General features: G+C 46.3%; 1 protein-coding gene across 1 annotated transcript; it reads right to left on the bottom strand.

The window, feature by feature from the left end:
* Positions 1 to 6,103: 6,103 nt before the first annotated feature.
* On the bottom strand, positions 6,104 to 11,726 carry LOC138747424 (keratin, type II cytoskeletal 8-like). The gene is made up of 9 exons (XM_069906634.1): positions 11,268 to 11,726; positions 10,931 to 11,139; positions 10,380 to 10,440; positions 10,138 to 10,233; positions 8,979 to 9,143; positions 8,746 to 8,871; positions 8,211 to 8,431; positions 7,799 to 7,848; positions 6,104 to 6,638 (listed from the first exon to the last, which is right to left on the bottom strand). The coding sequence occupies exons 1-9, from the start codon at positions 11,652 to 11,654 to the stop codon at positions 6,487 to 6,489; spliced, it is 1,467 nt and encodes a 488-aa protein (XP_069762735.1). The 5' UTR covers positions 11,655 to 11,726; the 3' UTR covers positions 6,104 to 6,486.
* Between the last annotated feature and the right edge of the window lie 6,247 nt (positions 11,727 to 17,973).

The following is a 17,973-nucleotide window of genomic DNA, read 5'->3' as shown; positions in this document are numbered from 1 at the left end:
GGCTGGAGCTGCTTTTATGAGCTGTACAGAGGGCTTGGTCGGCTTATCAGGTGACAAGGATGGGGTTGGAGCAATGGAGAGAGAGAGGAGGAGTCGGCCGCCACCTTCTGCCGTGAGTTCCAACCTGTTCCCCTGCGCTGCTCACCGCCCTTGGCGCTGCGGGCAACGCTGGCGTCAGCAGAAATGTATGGGCTCCAGAAAAGCAGGCTCCTGACTGCCCAGAGCTGCACGGCCGTGTCGGGCTGGAGGCGACGAAGAGACGGGTTAAGGGGCCATTCTTCTCAGCCTATCCAGCCCCGCGGTTGGGTTACAGATGTCCCCAGCACACTCCAATCTCCTCCCATTGACCTGCCTTTAGCCATGTGCCTTCAAACCTTTCCTGTCCATGGACGTTCGTGCACCTTACAATTTTCCTGTCTCTGGACGCTCCTTCTATTTCCCCACCACCCTTTGTATGACAACTGTGCCCCACAGGTCCCCTTTAAATCTTTCAAGATTCTATCTTCAACTGATCATGCTGGTGGTAAAAGAGTGTCCTATTACATGAAATGTCCTTTTGCTTGCTGCAAGGCAGACAGATTCGCCACCGGCAGTAATTGCCAAAGCGCCTCTGATAGATCTTACAGTCAGACTTACAGTTATAGGGAGAGAATCACCCCCACCCCACCCCCCATCCCCTTAGATTCGCTTCCGGCGCTTCCCCTGCCCCCGCAGCCACACAGAATCCAGTCCAAGCCATTGGCACTTCGAGCTCCAGATCTCCGACATGGTCAGGGACCCTTCAGCGCCATCGGCACCTCTTTGAATCGCTGTTCCCTTCCGCGGGTTCCTCGCTTCGGTCGCCAGCAGCCCGCCGCATGACCTGGTCCCTCGGCCGCAGAGTCCCCTCAGCTCGTCTCCTCCACTTCCCCCTCTCGTCAAGTCAAGTCAAGTCACCTTCATCAACGTTCAACACGTGTTCGCACAGTAAAGACGAAATAGCTTTTCTCCAGTACCAAGGAGCATATTTATATAAATATAAGTTAGAATAGAAGTTGAAATATTAGAATAGTAAGACTATACTGTAAAAGTTCCCTGCACTTCAAGGGGAAAGCCCCAGCCCACCCATCCTCTCATTATCATGCCAGCTCCAGTAACATTCTCATGAATGTTCTGCACCCATTCCAATTCAATCTTTCCAATCGCTGGGTGGCCAGAATTGCACACCACACTCCAGCTCTGGTCTCCCCAACGTCCTGTGGAGTCGGAACATGACATCCCTGCACCTGGACTTACTTCCCTAACCAAAGAAGGCAAGCGTGGAAAACACCTTCTTCGCTACCCTGTCCTCTTGGGTCACTGCCTCCATGGAAATATCTGGCTGTCGTCCTAAGCCTCCTTGTGCTGCAGCACGCCCCAGCGCCCTTCCATTCACCATGTAATTCTTGCCCTGGATTAATTAATCCACCTCAATGCAACACCTCGCACTTTCCGAGTGAAATCCCATCTGCCGTTCCTTGCTCTGCTTGTCCAGTTCATCTGCATCCTGTTGTAATCCGGGATCACCTTCTCCACTCTCAGTTATAGCACGAACTTTTGGTATCGTCGGCATTGAAGACGTTCACACTTTAACCTCAAAATTTTTTCAAGATTTAAATAAGCAAGTTCAGGGATTTCTTTGGAAAGTGAGGATGGTAAGAAAGTCGTTGTAAAATTAACATGGAAATATGATCAAGGAGGAAGACAACGTCCCAATTTTAAGAATTGGTACAAAGCAGCACAATTAAGCTTGTTAGTTTTTATGTCCGTTAACATTAGTCCATCATGGGTGGATATCGAATTAAATAAGATAGGAGACGAGTTTATTTATAAATGTCTTTCTAAATCTAGTGTAATAGACAGGGAAGGCCCAATATTAAAACATTGGTTGAATATTTGGAATTAAATAAACTTGGAAACTGGTGGAAATATTCTTTCATTGAAAACGCCATTAATTAATCCCTTGTTGATTTTTACAAAAGAGATTCCTTTTTCAAATAGATGGTATTAGAAGGGAAATGAGGAGGGGGTGTTAAGGTCAATTAATGATTGAATATGATGTACCTTAAAATACATTAATTAGTTATTTTCAATCGAAGGGTTTTCTAAAGAGAGAAACTAGGATCGGAAACTATTCAAAAGATCTTTCAAATTTGGAACAAATTATGGTTGATGGAATGATTTAAAAATTTATTTCAATTGCATATATTTTATTACAAGAACTGACACCTAAATTAGGATTGCTTAAATCAAAAGAAAGATGGGAACGAGGTTTGGACATGATTATGGATCTAAAAAACCGGCAAAATTTGTGTCAAGAGGTTCTGACAAATCCTATTAATGGAAGAGATAGATGATTTCATTATAATGTTTTACATCAACTGCATATTTACTCCTCAGAAATTGAGTCGATGGAGATTGGATTTATCGGATCAATGTTTTAGATGTGGAACGGATATTGGTACCTTTCTTCATTCCACGTGGTCTTGTTCAAAGGTCAACCCTTTGGGGGTTTGCCACGGATCACAGGAGTGAACTTTCCTTTAAATCGTGAATTATTTTTGTTGGGACATTTTGAAAGTGTCACTCCTACATTATCGCTGTCAGATTTGCAATTAAAATTTGTTAAGTTGATTTTAGTAAAAGCGAGGAAATGTGTTACCGTGACATGGAAATCCGATGTTTCATTAACATTAGATAGACGGCATGCTGAAATACAAAGCTGTATTCCATGAGAAAAAATTGCTTCTAATTTAAGGAATAACTTTTCTTGTTTTAAAAAATTTGGGGTCCCTATGCTAAAATAATGAAATTAAAAGTATGATTTTATTAATTTATTTTTCCTGATCAGTGAAGTTTTCTCTGAAAGTGTAATTTTATGGTGTTTTTGAGGTCTCTGATTGTCAACTGATACAATCCGAATTAAATATTTGTAATCATTTTATAATGAAATGGCATATATTTCAGTTTAGGGATTAGATTAGTTCAGGTGAATGGATTAGTAGGTGTACGGTTTTTATTTGTAGTAGTTAGTCTTTTTTATTTTATATTTTAGTTTTTTATATAGTTTCAGCATATATTTGTTAAGATACTATTATGTAACTATGGTATTATATTAACTTCTTGACATTATATATGTTGAATAAATAAAATATTCAAAGAAAAGAAGGCATTCAAATTGATAAGAGACAAGAGTGGGGCCAGTGCTGAATCCTGCAGCGCACCATTAGACACAGGCCTCTAATCTGAGTCATTACACCCCACTGCCACACTCTTACCATTAAGTCAACGTACATCAAGACAAAGGAGATGATTGTGGCCTTCGGGAGGACCAGGAACGATCAGCCTCCACTGCATGTTAATAGCTTGAGAGTGGCGAGAGTGGAGAGCACCAAGTTTTTTGGAGCTCACATGACTCATGACCTATCGTGGGTACTCAATATCTCCTCACTTGTCAGGAAGGTGCGACAGCGACCGCACTCCTTTAGAAGGCTTAAACGGGAAAGACTATCACCCACCATCATGTCAACTTCCTGCAGAAGCTCTATGGAGTATGTCCAGGCCGGCTGTATCACAGGGCCGGACAGTTCCTACGTGGCGACAGGGCAGAGGTAAATCCACTGGACCATAAAAGCAGCAGCGAGGATTACTGGGAGCACACTCCCATTAATGTGATTTACTGAGATGGGTATTTAAAGCGGCCTCTCAAAATCAGGGAAGACCCCACCACAATGCACCTCACATCTTCCAGCTGCTCCCATCAGGAAAAACTATCAGAACCATCAATTAAAACCACAGTCAGCTCCCTCAACAGATCGTTCAAATCCTGGACAGTGACCTCACAAAGCACAAACTTCCCCAATGACCCCACACTAACCTCTGACCTCAAGCCCATTTGACCTTCACCAATGAGTCCAACCATACCACTATCCCGACTGTGATCGCAATGCCCGCTAATCACAGAATGGCCTGTCTACCTCACGGACAGCCCTGCCCAGCACATCACATGGGTGCAGTCACCTTGGTGTTTGTGTGTATCCAGTGGTGTACCCTTAGTGAGAGGTGATGTGGAGGGGCGTCGAGTCTCCTGGCTGGGAAAGGGGCTCTGAGAAGGTGGATTGAACACACGGACTGGAAAAACTTATGTGCGTGTGTGTGTGTGTGTGTGTGTGGGCGTCTGTGAATGCGTGTGTGTGTGCGCGCAAGTGTGTGGATGTGGTCAGGAGGAATGATCCGTGGTCAGGTGGAGGGACCCTTGGTCAGACAGGGGGCAATTCACCTGGCCAAGCAAGGGACCCCAAGAATGCGGTAGGTTTTAAGCCCCCGGACAGCGTAATATGCAAAGGGTGGCATGAAGAGTAGATATGGTCATATCCTAGTCACACACACACGCACACGCGCGCGCACGCACTCACACACAAACACACACACACACACACACACACACACACACACACACACACACACACACACACACACACAACAGTATGTGCGCTGTAGCACTGAGTGTCAGTTGGACGCGTGGCTGATGAATATGCCGAGAGAGCCAACAACTCGAATGCTACTGAAGGAAACCACGGACACTGATCCCTGCCGGCACTGAAAACAGTCACTCTGCGGCGAACTGTCCTGCTCCGTGGGTTTTGATAGTCCTGTGTTGGGAAGGGAATGAATCCCAACCACTTTCGCCCCACACCAGTAACCGCGCACATCCAGCTTCCCAATGGGGTGGTGGGCTGGGGGCAGGTCTTTGCCTGGGCACCATGTGGCCAATACAAAGGCCCGACTCTCAGGGGGAGTCCCCGAACTGTGAGCAGGTATTGGGACTGTTTGTACAGACGGTGCACCCGGCACTGGGCCCGGGTAACTGAAAGCAAGTGAAGCATTTCATTTGCGTTTTCAATGACGTGTTCTTGTGATCGTGTATATTGAATTCTACGTTTTAATTTTGAACGCTTCACTGTTCTGGATTTTCTAAATCTCCGTACATCGACCAGTTAGCAGAAGCTGTTCAGCCCATGATGTGTGTGGGAATCATCGGGCCAATTTTCCAATCATCCCACCTGCCTGCATGTGGGTCTTGTTCTGTCCATCTCGTCCTATTCCTGTACCTGCCTCACTTCTATTTCAAATGCTGCAGCTACCTGCTTCCACCGCCTCCCGGAGCAAAGCTCTTCAGTGTGTTGTGTGGAGAACATGCCTCGCACATCTCTTTTAACCTTTCCCTGTCTCACCTGACAGCTGCGTTCTCTAATATTGGACCTTGCCACGGTGGGGGTGGGGGTGGGGGTGGGGAGGCTTTGACCATCTCGCCTATCTATGACCGTTATGATTTGATATGGTGCTGTCAGGACGCCCCTCAGCCTCCAACATTCAAATGAAAACAATCCAAATGTGTCCAACCCGTTGGAGATCATACTCTCGAAGGCAGGCAACTCCCGGCTGAAAATGTCCTGCACCCTCTCGAAAATGTCCTTGGACAGCAGTGACCAGAACTTCACAGCATTCTCCAAATGTGGCCTCAGCATATTGCTACACAGCTACAGCGTGACCTCCCAAATTTTAGACCCAGTGAACAATAAGGGCAAGCATGCCTTACCACTTCTTTACCCGCCATTTCAGGGAGCGGTGGGAGAATTTGCAGTCATTCTGGTAAATTAGAGATTGCAGAACGCATTGGATTCGTCCCCGTGCCATTTCCTGCAAGGCCCTTATAGCCCGGAGATGAAGAGTCCTTTCCTCATTCAATTTGGACTGGTTCTGTGTGCAGGACCCACTGGGATTGTTCTGGCACGGTGCGTATCTCACTGCACCACTGACGAGTTGCACAGTATTTATGATAATCGAGCTGCATTGTGAACAGTGTCAATGTATGTACTTTCAGATAATAAACTGGCCTATCTCTGGTGAGGGAGCCCTTCTGTTGCAGCTCGACTTGGTCGGGCGTGATTTTGATTTGAGACTTCTATCTGTTCTATTTTTTCCTTGAGAGGAACTAATGGAATGATTCAATGTTGACACGAAGATGTGAACCCTGCCCTTTTCGATCATTTCATCATGTGTTTGAGCAAAGTAAAATCCAGAGTTGCAGATTGAAATATTCCAGTTTATTCAAAGTTGATGAACAAGGTAAATTCCGATACAGAAAGAGAGAGAACCAGAGAGCAGATACAGCATGTAAAACATGGGGTCAGTTTTTGTTTTACAACGACCAACAAATAAAGATGACTTCCCCAATTTGCTCACAACCCCAAGCTGCAGACTAATGTAATATCATTTCTGTCCTCATTAAGATCGAAGTTAATGTCATGTTGCACAACGGCTTGCATTGAGCAGAATTCCAAGGTCATGCAGAAAGGGAATGTGACCAAGTGAACCCACTTCACGAAAAACACCACAAGGAAGAATTGCTGCGCCTGGCAAGGAAGCCACGAGCGACAGAGCGGACAGGAGGTTCTCCCTTGTGATTTAAAATGTGCTCTGCACTTGGCTTTTGGATTGCAGCACCGATTTCGTAATTAATGGTGTTCCGAGTTGTATGGAAGAGCTTTCCATCTCACCGGCCCCTTGGAGAAATCCCGACATTTTGCTACTCGATTGATTAAATTGCCCATAATCAGCTGCAGTGGGGGAGAGAAGGGGGAGAAAGGCCATTGAAATGAGGACGCTGCAATTTCGGAAAGAACTGCAACAACCAAGGCAGACACTTTGCTACTTCAATGCACCCCAAAGGACTCGATCGAACACAAGCTTCACTCTAAGCTACATCGGCACACATCAAAGCATGGGGTGGGGGGGGGGGGGGCGGGCGGGGAGACGGTGTTTGAAAAGAAGGAAAGAGAACCCGAGATGAAGTAAGATTTGGAAAGGTGATCATTGAAATGTCAGCATTTGGGAGCTCGAGGTGTATCCGTCAGTCAAGGCACCGAGATAACAGGGCGGTAGAGTGCAGAGATAAGTAAGGACAGTCACAGGGCTCTGGAGAGAGTTGGACACTGAGATCGGAAAGATGCGACATTACCAAGTTCGGAACAAATATACATCAGGGAACAAAGCGGGTGGTGGGAGTTGGAATAAGTTACAAGGAGGACAAGAGATCTTTGATGGAGATGGATGTACCAACAAGAATTGGAACAGGGCTCCAAGAGAGGAGCACAACAGTTCAATGTGGAAGAGGGAAAAGCACAAATGAATAGGTCAGCCTGACTTAGGGACTGAGTTAGATTATAGGAAGGAGGTGACGATGGAGGTGGATGGCCTTGCTACTATGTCTCTGATGAATGCCTTGGCTTGATGTCAGAACAGGAAGAGCAGACATTAGAGGGAATGAACGGCTGACCAAATGGTAGTCAGGCATCAAAAGGGGCGAGGGCATCCCGTCCCAATGAGAGAAGGCAGAAGAAACACTGGAGAATGAAGGTGAATGCAACGGTGTATATTGTTGCAGAGACACGGGTAGGGTAAGGATGAGGAGGGATTGCTGCCCATGAGACAGACACATGGAGTCTCGTTAAAGCAGCAGGCTGGGAGCCAGGGTGCCATCCGACGACTGATCGCAGAAGAAGGCCGTGATGTGGAGTCTCAGTTCGGGGTGAGATTTCAACTGTGAGCTTTCTGAGGAAAGGACGGTGGATGTGAAGGGAAAAGCGAGGAGTTCAGTTCACACCATCTCTTGGCCAGGAGACCATGAAGGCCAGTGAGGTAACACTCATGAACAAGTATCATTAAAGCAATGCATATAGCTGTGTTCTCTGGGTAAAATCTTGACACGTCTGCCTACCTTGCTGTTGCACTGATTGGATGCTGAGTGTTCTTATCCCTTCAGCCATCCTGTTGAGAAGAAATATTCGTGTTACCACAGGCCTTTTGAGGACGTTTCGAGGCATATTTTGCTCAGGTTTACAAATTGCTTCCGTCTCGAAGGAACACTGACTTGGTTGGGTGAAACCCCGTGGGGATTTCTAGCCTGCAGACCCTTGCCCGAGCTGCTCATTCTTCACGCCTGAGTGCTGATAGTAAAAAGCAGTCATCTTTCTGAGCATGGCAGGGATCTCCACAACCTCAAATGGGGCACACCGCGGAGCACATGGGTACAAGGTACGTGGCTGCTGCACCCATGCTCCTTTGGAACAAGAAAACAGAATTGGTGTAGAGGTGTCACACATGGAAGGTGGAACTACCCAATGTCCTACCTTGCTTCCTCTCCCTCTAGGAGCTTCCTGTAGGCAAGAATCTCCATATCCAGACCCAGCTTGACTTGCATCAGATTCTCGAGTTCCTGGACTTGCTTGGTCATCTCTTGCTTGGCTTTCTGGATGGCGTCTTGCAGTTCTTGAATTCTGCTTTTACTGCCTTTGAGAGACATTTCCCCACGTTCTTCCGCTTCTCTGATATCAGCCTCCAGTTTCAAACGCTAAGTGGCACAAAGGTTAACATGATGACTTGTACGTGGAGCGCTGCCTCACCTGCCACACCCCACCCAAACCCCCTCCTTGAGAAGGACCATGCTGAGCGTGCTGTGTTGTAGATTGGCTGAGAATGGATCAGCATCCTAAGCCTTTCCCCGGAAGGAGTGAGAGGGTCCTGGAATGGCAAAATTCGACCCAATTGATCGGAGATTTCAGTTGTCTCTTGGCCGTTTGCTTTGGGCTGGGAGGAGAAGCGGGTATTTTGCCAAACTGCGGGTGTTGATACCCAGATCCTGCATGCTTTCACTCCGAGGCTTACCTGGGCTTTAAGATTTTCGATGTCCATGCTGATTCTCCGGATGGATTGATTCAGATCATTACATTCTGTTTTTATTGCCCGCATGTCTGCTTCCAAACCTCCACCTGACATGCTCAGCTCTTGCATCTGCAAGGACACATCGAGAACTGGTCAGCAAAAGGTTTCCCCCTCCAACACAGAGGTCAGAGCTGCCAGTGCAGGTGGGACCTGGCGACTTGGATGCGAACGCTTACCTTCATCATTTTCCATTGTTCAGCCTCCTTGCGGTTAGCATCTGCCAATATTTTATATTGATTCTTGATCTGTTCAATGATCCCACTCATATCCAGTTTACGAGAAGTGTCCACTTGCACGCAGACAGAAGTGTTCTGGATCTGTGCCTGTAGCTCGCGGATTTCCTAAAGGTGGGTGGTGTGATGGAATATTTGGAGATGTTTTGGGGAGATAAATTGGTAGAATTAGAGTAGGTTACATACATACACACATTTTAAAACAGATCTTATTTGAAATTCTGAAGCATTCATATTCAGTGGCTTTACAGAAACTTTGCAGAATGCAATGCACATTGCACAATTAGGTGCTAATTGAAATGGTGTTGGACATTTTTGCAAGCCTTCTGACCTCTCTGCAAAGGGCTCACTCAAAGGTCATTGAGACGTTTGTTTACCTAAAACAACAGATGGGAGCAGAAGATGAACTCCTATTGTTTGCTGGAGAAGGAGGAGGGGTTTTTGCAAGTGAGAGAGAGAGAGAGAGAGAGAGAATGACATGTGGCTGGCTGTTCTGAATCTCAGAGAGAGGGAGAAACTGAACAATGTCAGCCAGGAGAAGGTTGTTCAAACTGAAACAGAAGCTCCAGTGTGGCAGATGGCTGGAAGTGCTATCTGTCTGATGTTTCTTTTGGAATAGGAAGAACAGAAAGGAACTCTGTGCTGGCCAGAAAGAAAGAGGTTATCATCTAGAGAACCCACATGGGGCAAGTTTCATCAAAAAGACATTGAGGTGAATAATGGTGGTACCTGAATTGTGCAAATCCTGGAACAACACATGTCTCTCTGCAAACCTCCAAGAACCTTCCTGGGTGGTAAACATTTACCTTTCCAAAGAACATTTCTTAAATTTACGCACACATTACGTACACGTGCGCTCAGAATGAAAAGGGGCTTAAGTCGGGGCGTTAAGTTAATAGTGATACGTTAAAGTTTGATCCTGTTTCCATGTTTAAAGAGAATTTAAAACAACTTTTGTTGAAGTAACTACTTGTCGTGGTGAATATCTTTTGCTGCTGGGCTTTGGGCTCCTCTGGACTCATAACAGGCGGAAGGAAAAGAACTGAAAGGAGATTGAAGGGATCGGCAAGGGACCAATTGCCGGACCATGTCGCCTGTTTACCTCGTCAAAGATACTCTTGAGGAATTCGAGTTCATCGGTCAAGGCTTCCAGCCTCGCCTCCAGTTCCACCTTGTTCATGTAGGATTCATCGACATCCTGAAGAGGAAAGGGACACACGGCTGTGAAAGGTCGTTGCTTACTTCAACCACGGTGTCCACAGATGTTCGTGACCCACGCCTTTGAAAAGCTCGCTCGGAAATGCGCTTGACATATTGGACAGACAGCTCGCCAGTCATACTCACCTTCTTGACGATGACAAACTCGTTCTCCATTTCAGTCCGCTTGTTAATTTCATCCTCGTACCTGAAAGGAATCTAGACTTTAGGGAAAATCTCTTCCAAAGAAGGCATTGAGTCCCGTTGCTGCGAGGGGACCCTGCTGCTTTGTGCTGACGCCTCGCACGCTGCCCGGTTCATTGGGAGTGCTCTTCCCTCCCTGCTCCGTGGGAAGTATCGGCCCTGCCGCGCCCCAGACCAGCGCGCCCTCCTTGCCCTGAATCTCCCGGTCCATCTCGCTGGCTTTCAGAGTTCTGGGAGGCTCCTCGCGTTCCAGAGCTCGGCTTCGCCTGCGCCTCTCCTCTTGGCGCACTTGCCGGTCCCATAGAGAAGCCCCAGACGCCCACTCGCTGCTGTTGCTCCGCCGCACCAGAACCAAGTGTCCGAGTGGGAGAGAGCGGGGTGCCTCATGCATTGAACCTTGCCGCAATCTGCCGGCTTCTGCTCCATGTCTCTGACCCCGTGAGCGCGTCCGGGACGAGAACAGATGAAATGGGGAATGCCTCACACGCACTTACTTGCCCTTAAAGTCCTCAACCAGCGCCTGCATTTGCACAAGGTCCGACTCGAACTTCGCTTTCTCCTGCCCCAGAGCTTCCAGTTGCCTCTTGAGGTTGGCGATGTACATTTGGAACATGTTCTCGATGTTCGATGTGGAAGTTCCCTGCTTTTGCAGGAGATCCAGTTTGGTCTTCAGTTCAGTATTTTTCAGTTCCAGCGCGCAAACCTGCGGATGGGAAGCGAGCCCACGGTTAGATTGACAGGGAGCCGGCAAGGAAAGGAGGCGCCATTTGGCCAGACACACGCAACCCCGGCTTCCCAACATGCGCGACGGGGGAGAGCTGGTGCACTGACCTGCTCAATGAAAGAGGCAAACCGGTCGTTGAGCCCAGTGATCTGCTGCGTCTCCTGGAGACGAATGGCTTGCTGACTGAGGTCATTTTTGGGTAAGGGGCTGTGCAGATCCACAGCCGTCTTCATGCCAACACCGAGCCCTATGCCAACACCGAGCCCCATACCAACACCGAGCCCCATGCCGGAGGGGCGGGACAACCTCGAGCTTCTCGAACTGGACAGGATGAGACTTTGAGCCCGCCCGGCACCCTGGTATCCTCCAGACGATCTGAATCCTCCACCTATGGAAGACATGCGGCTCCCGCCCCATTGTCCCAATCCGGAGCTTCGTTGTCCTCCTGATCTGCTGGAGGAGCTTCTTGTTATCTTGATCCCTGTTAAGGACATGGTGAAAGATGATGTGGGCTCTGTGGCGGCGAAGCTGCTCCGGCGATCGCAAGTCCCCGGTGCAGCCGAGAGAGGCTGGAGCTGCTTTTATGAGCTGTACAGAGGGCTTGGTCGGCTTATCAGGTGACAAGGATGGGGTTGGAGCAATGGAGAGAGGGAGGAGGAGTCGGCCGCCACCTTCTGCCGTGAGTTCCAACCTGTTCCCCTGCGCTGCTCACCGCCCTTGGCGCTGCGGGCAACGCTGGCGTCAGCAGAAATGTATGGGCTCCAGAAAAGCAGGCTCCTGACTGCCCAGAGCTGCACGGCCGTGTCGGGCTGTAGACGTGGATTTTATTCACAGTCCATTCAAGCCTATATCTATTCCCTTACCCCCAAGATATCACCTCATTACAACACCGGCTTCATTTGATTGCAGAGCTCTTTGTTTGGGTCTTCAAAGAGCGATGATGAATTTGAAATTTCGCCACTGTTCCAATCAGAAGGGGTCGCCGGGTTTTTCTGAATATGTAATGAGCCTGGTTCGAAAAATGAGTTCAAGAACAGAGAAAACGAGTGTGAAGCCCCTCTCTCACTCTCCACGGATATTCGCCTCATTAAAAAAAAGTCTTGAGTAGAATTTACTAGAGAAGCATTAAAAAAATCATCTATATCATGTGTGTGTGGGATCTTGTACATGCTCGAGAACTTGCTGGAAATTAATTGTAAATCTTGGGTCATGAACGAAACGATTTGAAATCTGGGGAAGGGCGTCTAGCAATAAAGCAGCTGAGAAGATTGGCTTGAACAGCTGAGTCTACACAAATGCTCACACGATTAATCCACTTTTCGGGGATGATATTGCATGATATTTCTTAGCTGTTCCGAAGTCATTGGGCGAGATTTAAAGGAAAGCTCTCCCTTTGAAAAGGTAGCGTTTGATTTCGTTTAACATGTTTTATCATCATTTTTCGTTTGTGACCGCGGCAATGGGATCACCAACCGCTGCAAAACAACCCCACCCAGGGTGGTGACTCAGACTCATCAGTATCTTATGGAATTGGAGCACTTTTTCTCGATTTAAAAAAAAGCGAGACGCAGTTAAATACAAAATCTCGCAAAAGCTGCAAATTGTTTATCTTGAACATCAGGGTATATTTCAGCTACTGTAGCCCCTTTCACACGTTCCAGTAAATCGACCGTTCAGTGTCCCGGGATAGGAATGGAGGTTTGGCCTTTCACACTAGACCAGGACACTGCACGCTTTCACACTTCCAAGGGTCTATCCCGGTGTTTGGTCTGTTCTACCTTTAATCGGAAGTGCCTGCAGTGTTGCTGCCCGTTTCACACTCGCCTGATCTCAACGCCTGGCGTCTGCAGGGTCATCGGACGCCGGTGTTGAGCAGATTTTGCTTTCACGCTTGCCACTTTAAAGGTCGATTGGCGTTCGATTCCTGGGGTCACTAGCAAGTGTGAAAGGGGCTACTGTGAAACACAAAAGTCGGCAGACGCTGTGATTGTAGTAAAAACACACTGTAAATGCTGGAGGATCTCAGCCGGTCACACAGCGTCCACTGGTGGTAAAGGTAAGCTGCTTTCACACTTGCAAGTGATCCTGGAATCAAACACCAATCGGCCTTTCAAGTGCCAAGTACAATTCCCGAAGTCGCGTTGCAAATCAGACAAGTGTGAAATGGATAATTGCACTGGTAGAAGGTAGAACAGTCCTAAGCCCGGAGATGGCTCCTTGTAAGTGTGAGCGTTCAGTGTCCCAGTTAGGAGTGGTCAAGTGTGAAAAGCCAAACCCCCATTCCTCTCCCGGGATACGGAACAGCCGATTTAGTGGGATGCAGGTGTGAAAGGGGCTGTATGTTTTGGCCCTGAGCCCTTCTTCAAGGTGCAAGTAACGGACGCCTGAATTAAAAGGGTGGGAAGAAGGGAAGAGAGAATGGGCCAACAGGCAAAAGGTGTGAATGGATGGACTGGAAATAATTGATCAGAGGATTGGGGTGGCTCTATGAATGCAGAGCTGGGGGAAAGGAGACAGTATCCATATCCAATTAACACCTTTTGTGTGTTGATCTGTGCTCCTTCCCTTCTCCTCAGGCCTGATTCGGGCACTAGCCTGCTTTTTATTCATACTTTGAGGGGAGGGCTCAGGCCTGAAACGTCTGTAAGTCCCTCCAGCGTCTCTGTGTTTGTATTTCATTCAGCATCTGTCTTTACTGAGTATGTCTACCACTGAGAGCACAATTATCGTGTGTATTTCTGTCAGCCATTTCTTCATTCAGAGAATGGCAAACCTTTAGAATTCAAAACAGAGATGGGTTTATTCACAAGATCTAGGAGCAGAAGTTAACCCATTGGGTCTTCCCCGCCTTTCTAATCATGAACTGATCCACCCTCCCACTCAGGCCTACTCCCTGTGACCCTTGATGCCCTGACTCATCAAATGCCTGTCAATCTCTGCCAATGACCTCTCTTCCACAGCCACCTGTGGCAACCAGCTCCACAGACTCACAACCTTCTGACTAAAGAAACTTTTCCGTATCTCTGTTTTAAATTAACGGATTGCTGCCACTGGAATAGCATTGCACTAACTGCTATGCTAAGCGTGCTGCCAGAGGTAAACATCTCAGCAGCCAAAGGCAGGCCTACCAATGGAAGAACAGTTGCACGAGGCCAGCCAAGGAGCAAGACAGATGCTTCAAATGGCCTGGAAGGGTTTCAGAGATGGCAAGAAACCTGGAAAACAAAGATACGAATCTTAAAACCAAAACATTGAAGGCAGCAAGTTCGGAGATGACGCAATGATGCATCCAAGAGAATGGCCAAAAGCTAAATACCCAAAGACTTCCATCAATCTGTTCCCACTTGACTAATTTGCCCCTCATCCACCCAAATTTGAAAGGTCAAAAGCCATCACAAGACTTTGGAAAATAGGGATAATCTGAATTTGAGGAGCGCCTCTGCTGAAGGCAGACATCAATAACAAATTTGCCATGTCTTCTAATACACCAGCACATCGTTCGTTTGACTTAAGACAAAGACAAGACCTCCAAACCAGCAGCAAGTTTATTGTCTATGGAGCAATAGCAATGATCCCTGCCTTCCCATATAATGAATAGAAATGGACAGCCTCCAGCTGGAACCAGAGCACTGAAGAAGGACCATCCACTCTACCTTGGCAAAATCCTCCAGTATATTTTACTATCCTTTACCATAACCACATGGACTTGTCTATCCTTGGCCTCATACATTGCTAGAGGAACAACACATCCCATTCCACAGTTTCCATCTGTGTTTTACTTGCTGCCGTTCTTACTATTCTCTCCAACAGCCCTCCCTCACACTCCTCCCCCCCCAACCCACCGTGATCTTTTCTCTTTCGTGCCTCTCCACCTCCTTCATTTGTCCAGGATCCTAGCCTTAACCCCTACCCCACCCCCAATCATTTAATGCTTAATGCCTCCCCTTCCCACTTTAATTCCCATAAAGGTCCCCAACCCAAAACGTTGCCTGACTGTTCCTCTCCATGAATGTTGTCGGACCCTCCTATTCACTCAAGGTTCTGGCACCTGCAGTTTTTGCATTACAATGGTGATTCAAACTGCTTTATTGGCCGTGGATGTCTAAGATTAGTGAATTAAATGATCTTTTATTTCTACTAGTTAGCCAGCCAGTCACTATATGTGCAAAGTGACAACATTCGGAACTAGAAAGAGGACTATTCATTTTAATTCTGGCAGAATGTTACGATATCGCAGCCAGAATTATTTGGTGGTTCGCCCACAAAAGCTTACTTTTCATTTGAAGTGAAACCCTGCCATCTACAGGCTTGAAACTGTTTTGGCAACTTTGTGGAGTTCCGTAATTCATAATAAAGCAGTGAACGAATATTCGAATATTATCAGATCATTTCTGTCAATGGGGAAGCTCTCTTATGGGTTGAAAGAGTGTCACAGTTTTTTTTCCATTGGAAAACTGTTGCAAAGTCGATAGTGGACCTTGTATTGTCCTTTAAAAAATGTGTTTGAGGATGGCAATTTTGTCCATATTTGATCTTCCCACTGCAGAATTGAATGTTGATTTAAAATCAACAATCCCTGCTTTAAAATCCTTATACAATTAGTATCTGTCCAGGGAATAACATTTCCCCATTTTGAATATGTATACCCTCACAATTTAATTTGATGTATTGTTCTCGATTAGTTTTTCCATACCATCTTGTGACATCTTTATACCCTCTCTTAGTTTCCAGCTTGAGTTGTCCATGCAGTTAATGGAATTTTTAAAAATTCTTCAACCTACAGAGTCCAACACATATTTAATTTTTTACAGATTTGTACATCCAAATACATGGACATGAATTAACGCTCAATATTCATGAAAATGTATGTTCACACACACACACACACACACACACACACACACACACACACACACACACACACACACACACACACACACACACACCAATACATGCATATATTTTCATACAGTATTAATTCCTCACCATTAGGACAGTACAGTAGATCCACTGCCTCACAGTGCTGGAGACACTTGTTCAATTCTTGTGCTGTCTGTGTGGAGTTTGCACATTCATTCTGTGATCTGGTGGGGTTCCAACCAAATCCTAAAGACATGTTGATTTCAACAGGAAATTTTACAGAAGTGTGATTGTAGTGCAATGACCTTTTACCTGTTAGTCTGTACTTTTCCCCCTGCCCCCTTCCTCCCTCCTCTCCTCTCCTCTCACCCCACCCCCTACCTCAACTTTTTATTCAGAAGCCTGTCTGCTCTTTGCTCATACTGAAGGTTTTTTACTTCCTATGGATGCTGGTTAACCTGTCGAGTTTCTCCAGATCTTTGCGTATTGCCCTAAAGCCGTGTGAGTTGGTGGTTAATAGGTTGCTGCAAATTATGTCAAGTGGATCGGTGAGTGGTAGAATCTCGGAGGAGTTGATGGGATGTGGGGAGAATAAAAGATTGCACTAAACATCCCCACCTAATTTATAAAACCCAAAAGTGTCACAAAGCCAATTTGCACATGTACATTCATTGTTAACACATCAAATGAAATCTGGAAAAAAACTTTGAATAATATGTACCATTTCCCATTGGATCAAAGAGGCAGTGCTGCTTTAATATATCTAGATTTTGAAAAAAAAGTGCTCATAATGCCAGAAAAGGACAGGAATGGACAATTTAGGAAAAAATTTAATTGGGGAAGCGGAAAATATGGTGCTATTAGGCAGAAGCTTGGGATCATAAATCAGGATCAGGTATACGGGGGTAAATGTATGGCAGAAGTGTGACCCCCGCCCCACCCATCAACGTGATCTACCGGGATCGTTGTCTGAAGAGGGCTCGCAAAATCACTGAGGACTCCTTCCACCCCTCACAGCATCTTCCAGCTGCTCCCGTCAGGAGGATCGGAGCCAGCACCACCAGGCTGAGGAACAGCTTCTTCCCACAGGCAGTGAGAACGTGAGTGACCAAAGGAGCTGCTCAAACTTACCCTCTGAGACTCTCATATTTATTAAACAATATTTATTTCTTTGTATATATGAAAACGTCCTGCATGTGTATTGTGTGTCTGTATGTGTTATGTTTGGTGTGTGTCTGCGTGTTTTGCACCGAGGACTGGAGAACGCTGTTTCATAGGGTTGTACTTGTACAATCAGATGGCAATAAACTTGACTTGACTTGAGGGAGGGAAAGGATGGTCATGTGAAAGAATCATGGTGACCAGGATTAAAGAAAACCCCAAGGCATTCCACAAATATGTGAAGAACAAGAGGATGAGTCATTGTGTAGGGATAGGATCTATCTGGGTTCTTCATGGATATGTGTGCATGGAGTCTGAGGAGGTAGTGGAGGTCCTTAAGGAATACTTTGCTTCAGTATTCACCAGAGCAAAGGTTCTTGACAATTGTGAGGATGGCTTAAAGTGGACTTGAGGATATTGACATTAAGAAAGAGGATGTGTTGGAGTTTTTGTAAAGTATGAAGTTAGATGACACTTTCCATAACTTTCCTATTTCCCAATTTCAAAACATGTCATCTTCTAAGAAACGTAAGCTTTGATATTCTGAATTACACTCTAATCAACCAAACTTCTTCATTGCAGCTTTATGTAGCCTTTAATTAGTTGATATAAAAGTATAATATTTGCATAACTTTGCATCAAGATTTTCATAACGATTAATTAACAAAGCATTCAATTATATTTAAATACATAACGTTATAAATAGAGAAACTAATAAGATGATAAGATGATTACGCCTCCTCCATGGTTCTTCAAAGATGAACGCAAGCTCCCCGTTCGCCCGGATATTAC

Source organism: Narcine bancroftii, chromosome 12 (genome assembly GCF_036971445.1).
Source record: "Narcine bancroftii isolate sNarBan1 chromosome 12, sNarBan1.hap1, whole genome shotgun sequence".
NCBI lineage: Eukaryota > Metazoa > Chordata > Chondrichthyes > Torpediniformes > Narcinidae > Narcine > Narcine bancroftii.
Note: the sequence above shows the minus strand (reverse complement) of the source record. Positions and strands in the feature narration are given on the sequence as shown.